Source organism: Sarcophilus harrisii, chromosome 4, assembly GCF_902635505.1.
Source record: "Sarcophilus harrisii chromosome 4, mSarHar1.11, whole genome shotgun sequence".
In the NCBI taxonomy this organism is placed as follows: Eukaryota; Metazoa; Chordata; class Mammalia; order Dasyuromorphia; family Dasyuridae; genus Sarcophilus; species Sarcophilus harrisii.
Window position 1 is genome coordinate 378,884,137 of NC_045429.1, and position 18,053 is coordinate 378,902,189.

At 32.4% G+C, this 18,053-nt stretch overlaps 1 protein-coding gene across 2 annotated transcripts in view; it reads right to left on the minus strand.

Annotated features, from left to right (window-relative positions):
* Positions 1-2,796: 2,796 nt before the first annotated feature.
* FH (fumarate hydratase) overlaps positions 2,797-18,053 on the minus strand; it is a 35,610-nt gene continuing 20,353 nt past the window's right edge. For both annotated transcript variants that reach the window (XM_031966956.1, XM_012547933.3), the window contains exons 3-10: positions 15,869-15,979; positions 12,579-12,755; positions 10,725-10,907; positions 9,491-9,656; positions 8,022-8,225; positions 6,784-6,911; positions 5,445-5,598; positions 2,797-2,998 (exon numbers count right to left, since the gene is read on the minus strand). In XM_031966956.1, coding sequence (XP_031822816.1) covers positions 2,856-2,998; positions 5,445-5,598; positions 6,784-6,911; positions 8,022-8,225; positions 9,491-9,656; positions 10,725-10,907; positions 12,579-12,755; positions 15,869-15,979 — 1,266 coding nt within the window. In that variant the 3' untranslated portion in view covers positions 2,797-2,855. The remainder of the gene's footprint in view (positions 2,999-5,444; positions 5,599-6,783; positions 6,912-8,021; positions 8,226-9,490; positions 9,657-10,724; positions 10,908-12,578; positions 12,756-15,868; positions 15,980-18,053) is intronic.

Here is an 18,053-nt window from a genome sequence, read left to right on the forward strand (position 1 = left end):
CTTTGAATTTTAAACAAAGAATTTTATATTTGATCCTGGAGGTAATAGGGAGTCACTGTTGTTTATTAAGTATGTGTGGGGTGGGATGGACAGAATGGTGACGTGGTCAGGCTAGTGCTTTAGGACAACTGAGTGGAGGATGAGTTGGCCCGCAGAAATTTGTGACAAGGAGACCAACCAACCAATATTCCAGGGATGAGGTGAGCCAGTGCCAGTGTCAGAGAAGAGAGGATGTACGCACAAGAATTATGAAGGTACAATTGATAATACTTAGTAAGAGATTGGATTTGAACAGTGAGAGGTAAGGAATCAAGGATAACACCTAGGTTGAGCGTTAATTTCTTTAATGAACTTTCTCTCTGAACCTTCCTAAAGGTTTTTTTGCTAGGGCTCCAGTGATCATTGGGAATTCCAGAGGATGCCTTCATTAGGTACTATTGAATTTTGCTTAACTTTTGTTCTTTTTGAGATTCCTCTATTTTTTCCTTTAGGAACATTACTTTCAATTGTTTGTACTTTGGACTTTTAATATGGTTTCATAATTTTCTTTTCAATATTTGATCATTTTCTGATATTGCTCATCACTGTCACTCTGACCCCTCCCTTTTTGGGAGTTGGGTTGCTTTTGGTTTCAATCTCATTGAGTAAAAAAGGAAGTCTCAATGGTTTTCTATTACTCTTTCCTATCCTCCCCCTTATGTAGCTGAATGTGATGACGTATGTCCTTTTCCTTACATTTAGTTAGGTAGAAGCAGCACCTGCCATTTCTTGCAAAGTGGAAGAAAGGAAATGGATATTCAACAGGGAAGCAGAATTGTGTGCTTATTTCCAAACTCCTTGACATGTTTTCTTTGATGTTTTCAGCTGTCTTCATGGACGATGAAAATGGCATCCAGAGATGGTGTAACCAATTTGACTTGAAAAGCCTATGAACTAAGACTAAAGGGGGAGTTAGTGGAAAACTTTCTGGCCACAGATGATTGTTGGCCTAACAACTACAACAAGAAAACAGAGGTCCTCTCTGTCAGTATTATACCATCTATGTGTGAAACCATTGGTCATAGTAAATGGATAAATTTTGGATGGTTTAAATTCACTCACCTTGGCAGTACCCTTTCCAAGGCACAGATGATGCCAGAGGTAGTTCAGTATTTGAAACTCCAAAAGTATGGGAGAGAAAAAGTATTATCAGATTGAAGGTTTATAGAGCTATCACAATGACATTGTTGTATGCCTGTGAAATCTGGAGTCTATCAGCACCCCGTAAGAAAACTGAACCACTTGCCCTTGAATTGTTTTGGGAAGATCCTGAAGATTAGGTAAGTAAGGTAAGTCACTGAAGTCAATTCTAGAGCTAAGTGCCAAACATTCAAAGTCTACTGCAAAGAACCAACTCCAGTGGGCTGGTCACACAGTTAAAATGCCAAATGAACACTTACCCAAAGGCTATTTTATGGAAAATTCACACAAGGTCAGTGGTCACATGGATGTCAGAAGCAACAGTAGAAAGATATTCTCAAGGTATCTCTGAAGAACTTTAGAATTGAGGAGATATGGGAAATGCTGGCACAGGACCATCCAACCACGTGCTTACAAATAAGGTTCTATACTCCATGAACAAAGCAGAATCATAGAAGCAGGGGAAATGAGAGCTGAACAAATTCAGTCACTTCCACTCTGATGGACCACCATTGGAGTCCCAATTTGTGATAGTGTCTTCCAAACTTACATTGATCTGATCAATCACAGCTAAACATACCATACCTTGATGACAACATTGTGATCTCACTGTCTTCTTCAGAATAAAGGATGAACCACATCCTAAAGCTGAGCCTCCTGTATTCATCATAAAAGATGAAATTTAGGCATTTTAAACTTTGTACAAAGGGATCTGTCATTTTGCAAAATAAACTATAGTTAGTCATTTTCAGTTCTTTGGTGCATAATTCTTTTTTTAAAAAAATTATTATTTTAGATTTCAAGTTGAATAAATGTATACAAAGCATCTATTCTACCACCTTTCTGGACTCAGGTATATATTTCCCCCTAAAGTTATCCTTTTCCTGTTGCTTGTGGACTCCTGGCTGATTTTTTTGTGCATTTCTGAAATAGAAGTCTTTCAATTTTTCCCTGGATTTTTTGATAAGCATTTGGCATGCTGTGAATTTCAGGTTTATGCTGAGTAGCTCTGTGGGAACTAGGCTGCCTATCTCCATTCATGCAGCTACCACAGCTGGAAGTCTGAAGTCTCAAAGGTAGCAAAAGAAAAGACTGTATGTAAACAATGCTGTACTAAACTTTTTTTGAAAGTAGTGAAATCTGGCCAACTCAAAATGGGAAGATTTGATCTCCCCAATAAAAAATTTTTTTTTCAATACAAAATGTTAGAGGCTATTGCTATCTTTAAGCCTCAAGTCACATTTCATTAATTCAACATATTACAATTCTATTACTAAATCTTATGGAAGAAAAAAAAAGATTTTTTGTTTGTAAATAATCACTACCAGGATAATGACAGATATTCAAAGGAAGAGAGAAAGAGAGATTGTTGATGGGATGGGGACAGAGAAAAAATTTGGAAGGGGCAAAGAGAAGCAAATAATAGGTTTACTCAACCTTATGGCCTAGTGTGTAGGAAGGAAATAAAAGGAGAAAAAAAAAAAAAAAGACAAAATGACTAAGAATCCAATATTTTGGATGTTTTACAACTTTTTTAAGGACTCATGTATTTTTAGTCAGATATATACAATTTAATAAAGACAAATAATATTCAAAACAAGGAAAAAAGCTGCTAGATTTCTTTTAAAATTCAACAGTTTAATTTTTCTTTTTACACAAATGCTTATTTAAATAGATTATTTAGGACCCAACATGTCCTTGGGTTTCACCCACTCATCAAACTGTTCTGCTGTGAGATACCCAAGTTCAATAGCTGTTTCTTTCAATGTTGATCCATTTTTGTGTGCTGTCTTGGCAATCTTTGCAGCCTTGTCATATCCTGAAGGAAAAAATAAAGAGAAAATAAAGAGCTGGTTCCACACACAAAAAATGCAGCTATAAGGCATTATTAAAATGTATGTTGAAGAATACAGCAAAATAAACCTAAAAAATAAACACAGTTCACTTTTAAAATAAAGCTTTCAATAAACCCTGTCTAATTCTACATTAACAGTGTTGTACTGTGGCAATTAGCTTCTAGATATGAAACCAAGACTCAAATTTTATTTTCTGGGACAAGCCATGCCAAAAGCCTTCTTGTGCCTTAACTAAGAAAGGATGAAGAAGAAAAACAACAGTAGACTAATTTTACGAATAACAACTGGAAATTTTCCCAAAAAATTATGGCAAAAAGAAAACCGCCCTGATCAGAGTGGTAAAAATGATGTAAAAAGAAAAAAAATTTGGAGGAGATGCAAGAAAACTGGCATTTTAGTATGCTATGTAGTGGAATGGTGAATTGGTCTGAACAATATGGAAAACAATTTGACACTATATTCCAAAAGCTGTTAAAACTGTGTACACCATTTTATCTAGCTATATCACTACGAGCACTATACCTCCTGAAAAAAGCAAAGAGGAAAAGGATTTAAATAAGTAAAAATAATTGTAGGAGCTCTTTAGCCCCAAACTAGAAATTAAGACAGGGCCTACCTATTAAGGAAAGGCAGAATTTGGTACATGAGAAAACTGGAATATTGTGTTCCATGAGAAATAAAAAAATGGACTATTTCAGATGGAACTAGGAAGATCACTTTGAACTGATACAGAGTAAAGTAAGCAGAACTAGAAGTACAATTTATACAGTCACAACACTGTAAAGAAAAACAACTTTGGAATATGACTGATGTAATGATAAACCACGAGTCCCGAGTATTTCAATGAACATGAGACATGCTACTCATTTCCTGTGAGCAAAGTGATGGACTTAAGATGAACAATTATATATACATTTGGGAGCATGGCCAATGTGGGAATTTGTTTTGCTATACTATGCAATTTTTATGAGATTTTATTTTTCATTTAAAAATTTTAATTTTAATTATTTACTTAATATATTAATTGGGGACAGCAATGCAAGGGCTCAGAAACAAATGCTAGTTAAAAAGCACCTAATTTCTTAAAAAGAGCATCTATCATTAAAAACTAAAACAAAAACAATGAAATCTTTACTATAACCAAGTTAGATTTACACCAGAAATAAAAGGGTGATTCATTAGAAAACACAATCAGCATAATTATCAAATTTTTAAAATTTAAATTTAAAAATTAAAATTTATATCAAATTTATAAGAAAAGCCTATAATAAATTATGACATATGCATATGCTAAGCCCCCTAAAATGTAAGCATAGCATCTTTTTTTAATAGGATAAAAAAAATCTACATAAAACCAAAAGCTAGCATCAGATGCAACAGTAGATGCCTTCCCTGTAAGTATAGAAGTAAAGTGAAAGACAACCCTTTACCAATTGTGACAGTCCTAAGAATGCTAACTCTAGAATTTATGATGAGACATAAAAATACAATGTGCCTTCCAAAATGTCAAATTCTTATGATCAAGAATATAATAGAAGTTGTGAGAAAACATTTAAACTGATAAATTTCACTGCTGTAGCAGTGTTTAAGATAAAGTAGAACAAGGGATGCCTAAGTCAGATTACTGCAAAATTAGTATTAAGTTGACATCAAAGAAAATAAAATCTACTTAGCTAATTCAGTGTTATAAAGGCGAGAATATTTACACATAGACTACATACTAATATTTACAACAAAATGATATTAATATTTGGCTCATTATTATGAAAAAAAAATTCTAAATTACCCTAACAACCACAAAATATGGCCCACAATATCCACTCAAGTCAAAATTTATCTATCTAGAAAGAATTACATGGCTTGTCAATATATGAACATGGTTTCTCTATATTATGTTTTACACATTTTATTCTAGGTAAAGAAAGGGAAAGTATTTTAAAATTCAACTTCTGAAGGAAATGAGTTTAGACAAAAATTAGCACATTTTGAAAAAATCGAAACAATATTGCATAGCAAGAATATCAAAGTACATATTGCCAATTATTTAGTTATTAATTAATGGAGAACAAGTGCCATCTAGTGACATTTCTAGCTGGACATCATTGTAAAGCATCATTCTATAAATGTGAGCCATATGAATTCCACTGTGATTAAAAAAAATCATAAAAGGTCTTAAACCAATGTTCAGTAAGTTGTGTATATATATATATATACACACACACACATATATACATACATACACACACATATATATATATGTATATGTATATATGTATATATCTGATCGAAGACAATGGAAAATTTTTGAATGTTTGCTGAGGTAGAAAGTGTTCAAAAGTCATTTATGGTTTTGTTTTCTTTCTTTTTAAATCATGGCCTAAGCATTATATATCTTCCCTCAGTACTTACCTATATGTGGATTAAGAGCTGTCACCAACATCAAAGATTCACTCATTAGTTTGTTGATCCTTTCTATATTAGCCTGAATTCCAACCACACAATTATCAGCAAAGGAAACTGATACATCCCCCAGAAGTCTTGCTGAATTTAAGACATTTTTAATCTACAAAAAAGAAATGTTAATGCCTAAGTTAAAAGCTCACAAATAGTAATATGTATTTAAATAAATGTAGATAAATATCCTACAAAACTTCATACTGAATGGATCCATAACAAACTTTTAGGAAGATATGAACAATGGTGATACTGCATGGACAGACAGGGATGAGTTGCAATTTGAATTGGGATCAGTTCATATGCGCGCGCATGTGCACACACATATACATACACACACACACTCTTTCATATTTTTTTGTTTTCTCTGATATAGGTTCAGCAAGGGCTGAAGATGTAGCCTTGGTGATAGAGATCCAGTAAAAATCCTTTCTGAGAACTAAAGGACAATTTTTTTTCTTTACTTAAATGCTAGTTCATAGTATTTCTTCTCATTTAAAAAAAATTATATTACTTTTTTCCCAATTATATATCAAGATAAATTTTTAGCACCGATCTTTACAAGACTTTGAATTCCAAATTTTACTCCCGTCTTCCCTTTCTCTCTTCCTAAAATAGTAGGCAATTTGATATACATTGTAGAGAGGCTATCATGTAAAACATATTTCTATAACAGCAGCAGTTGAGAAAACAGATCAAAAGGAAAAAAAGTTGGTGGAAAAAAATTCAGAGTCCATCAGTTCTTTGTCTGGATGTAGATAGCAGAAGAGGAAAACAGGAATCAGTACCTCTGAGCCTCAGTTTCCCCCTTGTAAAATGGGAAAAACTCATAGTACCAATCATACCAGGCTGGTGTGAAGAGCAAAAAAGATAATGTATGTAAAGTGATTTACTACCCTTAAATGCTATGTAAAAGGCCAATTATCTTTATGTTAACTAGACTTTTAAAAATGAGTTGTATTTATAGAACATCTACATACAAAGCACTAAATATTTAAGGACCTTAGATGTGAATATGACTCATCTAAAATATTTTAAAGTTATACCAAATATTAACATGCTAACTGGATGCAGTGGAGCATTGCTCTAAGGCATTAAAATATAATTAAATCACTTAAATTATGTACAAGACACCAAGTACTAATTGGTTAACATTAATACTCTTACTGTCTATAAGTTGTATTTGCTTCCAGGATACATGATAGAGTATTTCAGGAATAATCTATGAAAGATATACATTAAGACAAGTGTCCTTTAAAGTTAAGATACATTAAAGATTAAATTTAAAGCTTACTATCAATGGTTTGAAAACATTCAACTCAAAATGTCCATTGCTGCCTCCAACTGTAACAGCAACATGATTTCCCATTACTTGTGCTGCAACCATGGTAACTGCCTCACACTGGGTAGGATTCACCTTTCCTTTGAAAAAAGAAAAATGTTGCCAATGAAAGAGTAATTTCTAACACAACAATAATCATATTACTTGTTATCTTCTTTGCTGTTTCTTGCCCTCTCCTAGCTCATTATGCCTTTGCTTATGTTATATTCCTCCTTTATGTTTCAAAGAGATTTTCTGACCCAAATGACCACTGAATCCCCTACTTCATGGCCCAACTCAAGATACTAACTAGTTCCTACATGAAGTCTTCTCTGAAACTTCCTCCCAAAATTTATCATAGTAACTAGCCTTATTCCACTTCACTCCCATTACAGAATGTTACTTTTTTTTGTTGTGGAGTCATTTTAGTCATGACTGACTCTTCATAATCCTATTTGGGATTTTCTTGGCAAAGATATTGGAGTGGTTTGCCATTTCCTTTTCCAGCTCATTTTACAGATAAGAAAACTGACACAAGCAGGGTTAAATGACTTGCCCAAGGTCACACAGCTAGTAAATATCTACGACCACATTTGAACTCAGGTTTTCCAGACTCCAAGCCAAGACACTGCCATTACAGCACAGTTTTTTCATATTCTCTCCTTTCCCATTCTACCCCTTTGCTTGAGGGCAGGGGGCTATGCATGGCATAGTACTACCTTTCACCAGTTAGGCATTTGATATTTGTTGTGAGATTTTTTTTCTCATGTCAAATAATTGAAAATTAAAAGCGTAAACATAATTCTAAAAACTTCTAAAATATAGAATAAAGATGAGAACCTCATATTAAAGTAAAATTAGTAAGACAACAAAAGTGGTCAGTGGCCTCAAACACTACTTCCCAGTGGGACAAAGTGCGGAAGAAATTAGGCTAGGGTGTTACTCTAGGGCTAAGGGACATAACACTTTAGACCTTTATTAGATTCTTGCACTTATATAAGAGTGGTATAGAAATCTCCAATAGGAACTTATATAGTAGAGACTTACAGCACTTTTGGAAGGTCTTTCTATAATATGACAAAGTAAATGAGTAAATGCCTTAAACAGCCTGTCTGCAAAGACTGACTTTTGAATTACATGATTACTACTTCTAATAATAGTCACTAAAAAGACTAAAAAGCTGAACTAAAATTTTGCCACTTATTTGTTACCTGGCATGATACTGCTTCCTGGTTCATTCTCAGGTAAGAGCAGTTCTCCTAGGCCTGAGCGAGGACCAGAACCCAGAAAACGAATATCATTTGCTATCTTCATTAAACTACAGGCAACAGTGTTCATGGCTCCACTGAGTTCAACTAGAGCATCATGAGCAGCCAATGCTTCAAATTTATTTGGAGCAGTAACAAAAGGCAAACCTAAGAAGAAGAAGAAGAAGAAGAAAAAGAATTATTTAAGATGGAATTATCTTTTAAATCTTATAAACAAGCTAAATCAAGATATAATTCTCTTCAAAAAAAAAAAAAAAAAAAGTCAAAATCTGACCAGAACTAAGATTTAAAAATATCAAAGAATTATTGCACTTCAAACAACTAAAGAACTGATAATATAAATATATGTTTTAACCAGTATTGATTGAAGCATTTCTAAGGCTTGGCACCACCTTAGGTAGACCTAGCAGAATGATGGGATCCAGAGTTCACCTTGGAATTAATCTTTGTCAGTTAACCTTTTCTCCATCAAACTGAACTAAATGTCCTTTCCTCAAAACTTTATTATATACTGTACTATTCTGATATATGAATCTGTATAAGTAATAATGTGCTCATGAGTTATCATTTCCCACATTTCCCCAATCCACCAAATCTTACTTGCATTATAAAAAAAAATCTTTGGAGACTGCTACAGAATAAAGCTCAGTTTTTTAAAGTACTGTTAGCAAGTTCATATATGGTCTTGTAACTAAATGTGGAGCTCACAAAATTATGATTTATTATCAGTAAATGTTTGATTTGTAAATCTATGGTTCTACACCTATATAACTAGGTACAAATTTCTCAGGATAAACGGGATTGTGAGAGGAAGATTTATGAAGCTCTAGATTAAAGGAAAAGTAGGAAGGTCATATCAAGGGAAAATATTTTCTGTAAAGCACATTTTTCTATACTCCTAAAAATATATTACATGTTTACTTTTTATTCCTTTTATTTATGAGACTGTATTTGATTTTAATGTTGCTCATCACAGAACACTTTATTAACAAGCAATAACAGAACACACATAATTTTAAAGCATAAATTAATTCACAGTGCCCTCTTTTCTTTAGCAATGGAGGGCATAATTTAAGATATGAGATAAGAAAATAGCAAAGAAATTAAGTGTTATAAACTAGTATCTAAAACACTACATTTACAATACAAACAAAATTCCAAATTCCCCTATCATCCTGCCCTGTTTTGAAACTTAGACAAAAAACATTCTCATAGGAAACATAATTGAATATTATAATACAATTAATGTAGTTTTCATAAGTAGATGTAACTAAATTTTCTAACTATTCAAGCTGTCAAAAAGAAAATGGCAAAAACTGATGTACTAATATATATACCAAGCAAAAACAACAACCACCCACCCAGAAGGGCATGATATAAACCAATATTGAGTCCCACATTCATTCTCTTACCTGTAAGGGCAGCTACCTTTGCAGCCACCTTTTCTGCAAAGCCAATTCTAGTGTTTAGTCCTGTACCAACTGCAGTGCCTCCAGCAGCTAATTCATATACTCTTGGCATGGCTGCTTTGATTCTTGCCATTCCATATTTCATTTGTTGAACATAAGCACTAAATTCCTTTGAAAATAAGAAAAATCAAGGAGAAAACAATAAAATAAACACCAAATCTGTTTTGTAATTCACCCTAACAGTATGAGAATCTGATTTGCCTTTCAAATAAAGTTTACAGAATTTACATATATCCAATTTATTTAGACTATTATGGTTACTTTGATCAATAAAGAATTTTCTTTTTTAATGAGGAAGAAAGGGAAGGGAAAACATTCTTATATTATGGAACAAATTCACTACTAAAATTATAAAAAAATTCACAATCCAAATGATAGAGAACAAAAATAAACAACATAGGACACCAAAAAAACTAAATAAACAACAATAGTTTACTTGATTTTGAGGAGGGAGAGACTTTAGCAATCATTTATTTCTACCCATCCATTTTACAGATTAGGAAACTGAGGCACTGAAAATAAACTGAGGTCAACTAATTGCAAATCCAATGCTCTTTCCACTAAATCTTTCTTTTTATCTACAAATTTACATTTTAATTTTTAATTCACATCTATCATGTTAAACAAAGCAATCAATAAATAACCAGCATTTAAGCATTTACAATATGTCAGATACTCTACTCTGCTAGCCACAGGAGATAAAAGTAAAAAGAGTTTAAGAATCTTGCCCATCAAAATCAGGATTCTAACCTGTAAATTAAATTTAGGAATTCATGCTTTATACTTTCATATCCCTCACATCCAGCAGGTATTCAGCAAATATTTGTAGATATATGAAAATAATCTAGCAAATTGGGAAGTGATTATCCTTTCACATAAGACTAGAGTTGTATAACAAAATAAGATTTAGCTACAGTAAACAAGATAAACCTTTTCTGTGAAAGAAGAGATCACAGAAATGTTCCAAGTAGCAAATGAATTATTAATATATAAGAACTTCTTACCTACTATAAATGCAAAAGCAGAACCCTTTGCTCATGAATTGTGTAAACTGCCTCTGAAATAGTGTTAACTTAAATATAATGATAATTAAGTGGTATAAAATAATTTTGTAGTGTAATGCATTTGCAAATTGTCTTAACTTGAATACATTTTTTTCTTGTTGATAATTTCTTACCTGCCCAAGAGTAAGTGGTACAGCATCTTGTGTATGAGTGCGGCCAATTTTAATTATTTGGGCAAACTCTTTGGCCTTGGCATCCAGAGCATCATGAAGCTTCTGCAGCCCAGGTAATAATACTTCATGGACTTCTGTAGCAGCAGCAATATGCATTGCTGTGGGGAAACTGTCATTTGAGCTCTAATAAAAAAAATTAAAACCAGAGGTAGAGGAATAAAACTAAAAATGTCTAAAATACTAAGTTACTGAAGAAATACAATGTATCACAACACAAATTTAAGTCCACCTAAAGATTTTTTCACATATAACTGATCATCTATCAATGTAGGAGATCAACACATAAGGAATAATCTGGTATGTTCCTTCCATTGTATAACTCACTAGCTATCAACTCCTTGGGTCATGATGCTTTTTTATTTCTTGCAAATCTCTACCTACTTCAACTTCTTTAGACTTACCTGCTCTAGAATTAAATCTTAAATGGAAAGATTTGAGGTAAGTTCACATACTGAAGTATTTAATAGACAATACCAAAGAAACAAAGAATAGTTGATATCTGTCTGCATTACTTCTATTTCAAAAGTTCTAGAAACAAATCTTAAAATTTTAAAAATTAAAGCTATGATGTTTAATTTAAAGGCTTCTTTTAAATATCCTATAAATATCCAAGGAATATTAAAAAAAAAAAAAAAAAAAAAGACATCTCCGTAGCCCTCCAACACAAAGCTGATATAAAGGGCAAGCTTTGTAATTTAATATACTTGATGTATTCAGCTCCATTTATCAGGATATCTGTGACATCCAAGGAATTCTTCACTAAAGTGATAGTTTCTAAATGCTGACTTTGAGAAAATCTTCCCAACTTATATTGTAGCCTTTTGCACTAGTACTTTACCAACAGAAGCCAAGAAAGGAAAATATGTATACACATACTAAAACTTTAATAGATCTGTTTTTTTCCAATCCAAACAAACTTGTGTCATTTAATCTACCTTTTACCCACTTTACAAGATTTTCCATTTTAACTAGTATTCTATTTAAAAATTCCATTAAATGTTTTACCAATTTGGTATCAGTTACAATAACATAAACAATAAAAAAAGTGCTTTGGAAAATATGTTCTGCCCCCAAAGTATACTCAATTTACTTAGAATAGCAATTTCCTCGCCCATCAAAATAGATGACTAAAGAGGAGAAAAGAAAATCCTGAAATAGATAGGGAAGGGAGAAGTTCAGTCACACCTTCCTCCCTCTCCTCCAATATCCTTTCTAAATCTTATATCTGTTTCAAAAGAAACACAATAGCTTTCTTTGGAAAATTCTATAAAGTAAGAAATTTGAAAATAATAATTACTTAAATGACAATTTAAAAGGGATAGGAATTGCACCTATGCTTTCAATGACACAAGAGACTCTTCCAATGGAGATTAGCATCTTTTCTTGTAGCAACAAAAAATACTAAATGATTCACAGAATTATGCAGCAAGCAAGGGACAAAGACATGACTCAAACCCAAATCTTCCAGAGTTCCCAAAGCTAACCATCACTTTGATTGCCTCTGATTTAAAAAAAAATAATATAATTTTCACCTTGTCTAGAACACCTTCAAGATGTTGAATCTGTATGAAAAATGCATCATGCCCTCCTAAAAATGATTTCTAAGAAATCTGAGAAAAATAGAATCAAAAATATTGTTTAAAACAAAGATACCTAATGAGAAGTCTTATTAAAAGAAATGAGTTAATTTAACCTTCTTTGTTTTTAGAAAGGTTTAATTTTTGCTTTCTGAGGAATTTTTACTGTTCTCTTCATCTAAAAATAAATGAAAAGAATTGGAACATATTTACTAACCTGGCTTTTATTGACATGATCATTAGGATGCACAGGATCCTTGCTCCCCAGTTTTCCTCCTAATATTTCAATTGCTCTATTACTAATAACTTCATTGACATTCATATTTGTTTGTGTTCCAGATCCAGTCTGCCACACCACAAGAGGAAAATGGTCATTTAATTTACCACTTATTACCTGAAAAGTTAAAAAAAAAATTTTAAAAACAAGATTAAATAACAAATATTTTATCTATTTTTTATTCTATGTAAGTTAGCTACTATTTATACATTTTCTTATTTACTAAGTCAGCTTATCTTTTTTCTCAGCTATAATCTATGTTCCTTCCCTTCACAATGTAATTAATGCTTTGTGAACTATGCCATACAATTATGAACTATGCCAATGACACCTTGGTATGAAAGTTCAAAATAATTAAGTTTTAAAACATGCTAATTGAAAAAGCTTAACATAATCATAGGCTGCAATAAGAGAAGCACAGTATCCAAAAGGAGGGAGTTGAAAGATCTGCTGTATTCTTTCTGGGCCACACAACATCTAGAGTATTATTGTTTTCAGAACTGGGTCACTCTATTTTTGAAAGGAAATTGATGGGGCAGCTAGATTGGGCAATGTTTAGAGCACTGGATTCAGGAGAAGGCAAGGTCAAACCTAGCCTAAGACACTTAATAGCTAGTAACTGTGTGACCCTGGGCAAGTCACTTAACCCCAATTCCCTCAGCAAACAACAACAACAGGACATTGATATGTTTCCAGAGGATAATCATAATGTTGAGGGCCCTGGGGACCATACAATGTGAAGAGAGGCTGAAGAATGGCAACAGGAGAGCACAATAGAAAGAGGGCTGGATTTAGAGTCAATTCTATAGGACCCTGAACAAATCACTTAATATCACAATAATAGGTCCTTGTTAAAAATATGATAGGCTTTTTGTGCCCACTATGTATCTTTCTATTGACCCACAGTTTTGACTTTGAAAATGGTGTTTTTTATCATCTCCTTGAGCTATGACCTTGTATATCACCTCCTTGAAAAATCCATCTACATTTATTGTCGTTATTTCCCAATCTCCTATTCACCTTTCAACAGCCTAAAACTTTACTTTTGATTTCACCTCTATGCTATAATGGTTCTTTCCAAAGTAATAATTTCTCAATTCTATGGTCTTTTCTCCATCTTAATCTCTTCCCCATCTGTAAAATGAGAGACTTCTGATTAACATCAGATCAGATGCTAACATCTGATAACATTAGATCTAAGGCCCAAGATTCTATGACCTAGGGATATGAACAGGAGAGTTAGAGGTGTCACAACTCAAAGGGCTGTCATGGAAGAGGTATCAGATTTTCTTTGCTTAAACACAGGGTAAATTAAGAACAATAGATAGAAGTTGTAAAGAGAAAGATTTTGACTCAATATAAGAAAAAAGATTATTAAAAACTAGAGCTGAATAAGAGTAAAATGGGCTTTGTCAGCAGGGATCCTCTTTGGATCACAAAGAGCAACAGTTACGAGTTTATGGGCAACAGATCCTGAGGGGCTACAATGTTGTAACAAAAAGTCCAATAGTCCATAAATAAAAATAAGTATAAATTCCTCTTATAAGGTAAATATTAAATAAATATTTATTACATTTATTACTGTCTCCAATTAAAAATACAGGTACATTATTACTAAATTCATAGTGATTTTTGTCATTATACATATTTTCAGTCAACAGATATCAGTACAACTTAACTTCTATCATGTTGGGGTCCACAATTTTTCAAAAATATTTTTTTAAAAAGTCTTCATTCTTGTCAAGAGTAGGAACCATCTGATGTAGAGAGATTCCTGTTCATCTGTAGGTCAGACTAAATGGTTTCTCTTATTTAATATTGAGAATTTGCAAGTGAAGGTAACAATAATATTGTAACAATGATCAACAATGAAAGACTTAGCTACTTTGATCAATACAATGATCCACTACAATTTTAAAGAACTCATGATGAAAAAGGCCACGTGCATCCACAGAAGGAATTAATGGAATATGAGTACAGAGTGAAGCAGATTGCTTTTTCACTTTTTTCCTTGCCTTTTTTTTTTTGGCAACATAGCTAATATGGAAATGTTGTACATGACTTTGCATGTATAAGGAATTTTATATTGCTTGCCTTCTCAATTTATGGTGAAGGGGCTAGCACAAGAAGAATTTGAAACTCTAAAATTGAAAGGAAAAAAAGTCAACAACTTATAGGTGAATCAGAGCCACAAAGTAGATAGTAATACTGTACTCTACAAATATTTTAAAATATAAAAACTAATCTTCCTAAATAGCATAAACTACAATTTCTTCATCTGTAAGGTCTGATCAATTAATAAAGAGATACTATGGCTGTTAATGTTGAGATTCATTTTTTCAGCACAAGTGTATTTGTTATTATTTACTAGGTTGAAACCCAACAGATCAATTAGGGTCAGATATGTATTTTCGTAGATATGTATTTCTTCATCTCATGGTCACTTAACACAGGTCTTGCTTTCTCTATTGCTTCTTCCTGAGTGTGCATATACATGCATGTGTACCTGTGTTTTAAATGACTGTAAGCCTATTAAGAAAAGATGATTTTCATGCTTTAGTTTACAGTTTGCACATATTTTTAAATATGAATTATATACTTCTAGTTAAAAAAAAAAAAAAACAAAAATTGGAGTTTATTACTTAAAGCAATCAGTTCTTTAGATAAGAAAATACCCCCCCAAAAAAAGAAATTATCAGTGGAAAATACACTAAACTTGGAGTCATAAAAAGTCATGGTTTAAAATCCCCACCCAAACATTTGTGACTAGGTAAAACATTTAACCTCTCTGACAATATAAGGAAACCATGAATTTCAGTTTCCTTAATTGTAAAAGGGGAACTGATAGCAGTTGACATTAAATAACAACTGTAAGGAAAGCATTTTTGCAAAATATGTATGTAACTTGTTATTAAGAGCATTAATATCCAGGTAACTTTTTTCATAAAGTTAATCACAAAGCTAATCAAAGATCATACAGTTAAAGAAAATCTGGAAGCTAAAAAATAAAAATTTAACTACAACATCAGGGAAAACTACCATTGGGAAAGGAAAAAAAAGCAAAAACAAAACAGCAAAACTGGAAAACAAGTCATGCTGTTTTGAAAACTTTTATCTTCATAAAATAATGCTCCAGAGTGGCCTTCCACCAATCTCTACAATTTTTTTTTTAAAATCATTCAGTCTTGTATAGATCTGATGATATAAGAAACATATTTAGTATCTCCTACCTCATCTGCTGCCTTTACAATTGCACCAGCAATCTTTGGATCGAGGCCATAATCCTGGTTTACTTCAGCAGCTGCCCGCTTGAAGATGCCAAATGCTTTTATGACTGGGATCTGTAATTACAGTTAGAATGTTTCTCAAAATACACATTACATTTATTGGTTATGCAGGTTTAAAAGCTGAGCCCACTAATAAAATTGATATCAAGATAATCTCAAATTTATTTAGAAGATAAAAATTATAGTTGTATATAACCAATGAGAGATCATCATAATAAGCTTATTTCTACAGTATGAAAAATATGACTAAATTTAAAAAAAATCTAATTTATGAAAGATCCCCCAAAAGTTGTTCATATACCTCAATAGCCGATTTTTTTTTTACCAATGGGGCTACTCCCTACATTGACATTTTAAGAACTCAAACTCATTTACCCCTGCTCATCCTTGATTCTTGTCTCTCCCATCCTTTAAATCTTCCAGAAAGAATATATGCAATATATTAGAGGCCTTCTACTACACATTTTTTAACATTTTGTTAACACTTTGGTTATCCATCTGTTACCCCTCTCTCTCATTACACAACCCACTTTCATCCTGAGGAGATATTTTCCAGATGACACCTACTATGCCACTTTTTATGAACAGGTCTCTGTTAAAAATAGGATATGCTTTTTGTGCCCACTATGTATCTCTTTATTGACCCACAGTTTTAATTTTGAAAATGGTGTTTTTTATCATCCCCTTGAGCTATGACCTTATATCTCACCTCCCTTTTCACAGACTCTTTGCAAAATCCATCTACATTTATCGTCGCTATTCCCTAAGCTCCAATTCACCTTTCAAATCTTAAAACCTTACTTTTGATTTTGCTGCTATGCTATAATGGTTCTTTCCAAAGTAATAATTTCTTAATTTCTAAATTCTATGGCCCTTTCCCCATCTTTATCTTTCCTGAGTTCCTAGAAATTTTTGATACTACTGGACTTAACCTGTCTGGACAGATTTTCTTTATTTTTCACATATTATTACCAGAAAAATTCGGGTATTTAAAAGATGAAAAGCATCCTATAATGAAAAGAACTTTACAATATCCAAAATGCAAGAGCCCACTTTTCTTTCTCTTATTCAGTTAAGAAACTAAGTCAGTGTCTATTTGCAGTGATTTCCTGAGAAAAAGGAATTCAATAGACTGAACTTCTAAGTCCATGTCATGGTATAGTCACCAGACCGTCTTTATTCCTTGACAAAGCTTCAGCAGTAGTTAATTTTTTTGAGGCTTTGTATTATTCTGGTTCTTGCTACAATCAATGTATCATTCATTAAGAGTATTTAAAGCATTTTTACCATTTACAGAAGAGTCTTTTTCCATTTGGCCTTCATTTAAGACAGCAATTACAAATATAAACATCTTAAAAAACATATTTATACTTTCTATCTCATTCGATAATACTGGACAAAAGGTTCTTGAACTAAGTTTCCTCTAATCATACCTATGAAGGTCTTTTACATTATCATAACATTAAGAGATGATTTGTTGAAGGAGATACATTTTATTCAAATTATTCATTTTATTATTATACATTTAAATCAAATGATTTTTTGCTGTTACTGGTCATTAAAAATATCATACAATAGCATCTTGTAACTTCTCTAACATTCAGTAAACTGTGTGACTCAATATGTAGTCTGCTACATAAAACTGTGAAAGCCTGTTCTCTTTCCACATGTTCATCCAGGATACTCTTGTTATGCGCCTTGTAATACCCTTACATACCAGGATTGTTGTGAAGATCAAATGAGACAGTAATGTTACCAGGATTTATGTAAATTTAAAAACATTATATAAATGCTAGTTATCACTATTATTATTATATCACATAGCATTATTTGGCACCTTGCTATAAAACCAAATGCTTTTGGACTATTCCAAAATAATTTGGGACAGTTTTATTATATGATGATGAAAACAGGACACTGTAAGGACAATAATAGAAAATTTGAAAACAAATCTACTTAGGATTATTTTCTACTTTTGTCTTGGGATGATCTGATTTAATTCATCTCTTAAACTAAGCTCTCTACAGACTTATTTTTTCCCTTCATTGTTCTATAAGCATTGTTTTTGAGGCAGCATTACCTGTAATCTTCTAAAAAAAAATCCTCTTTCATAATGTTTTTACAAATG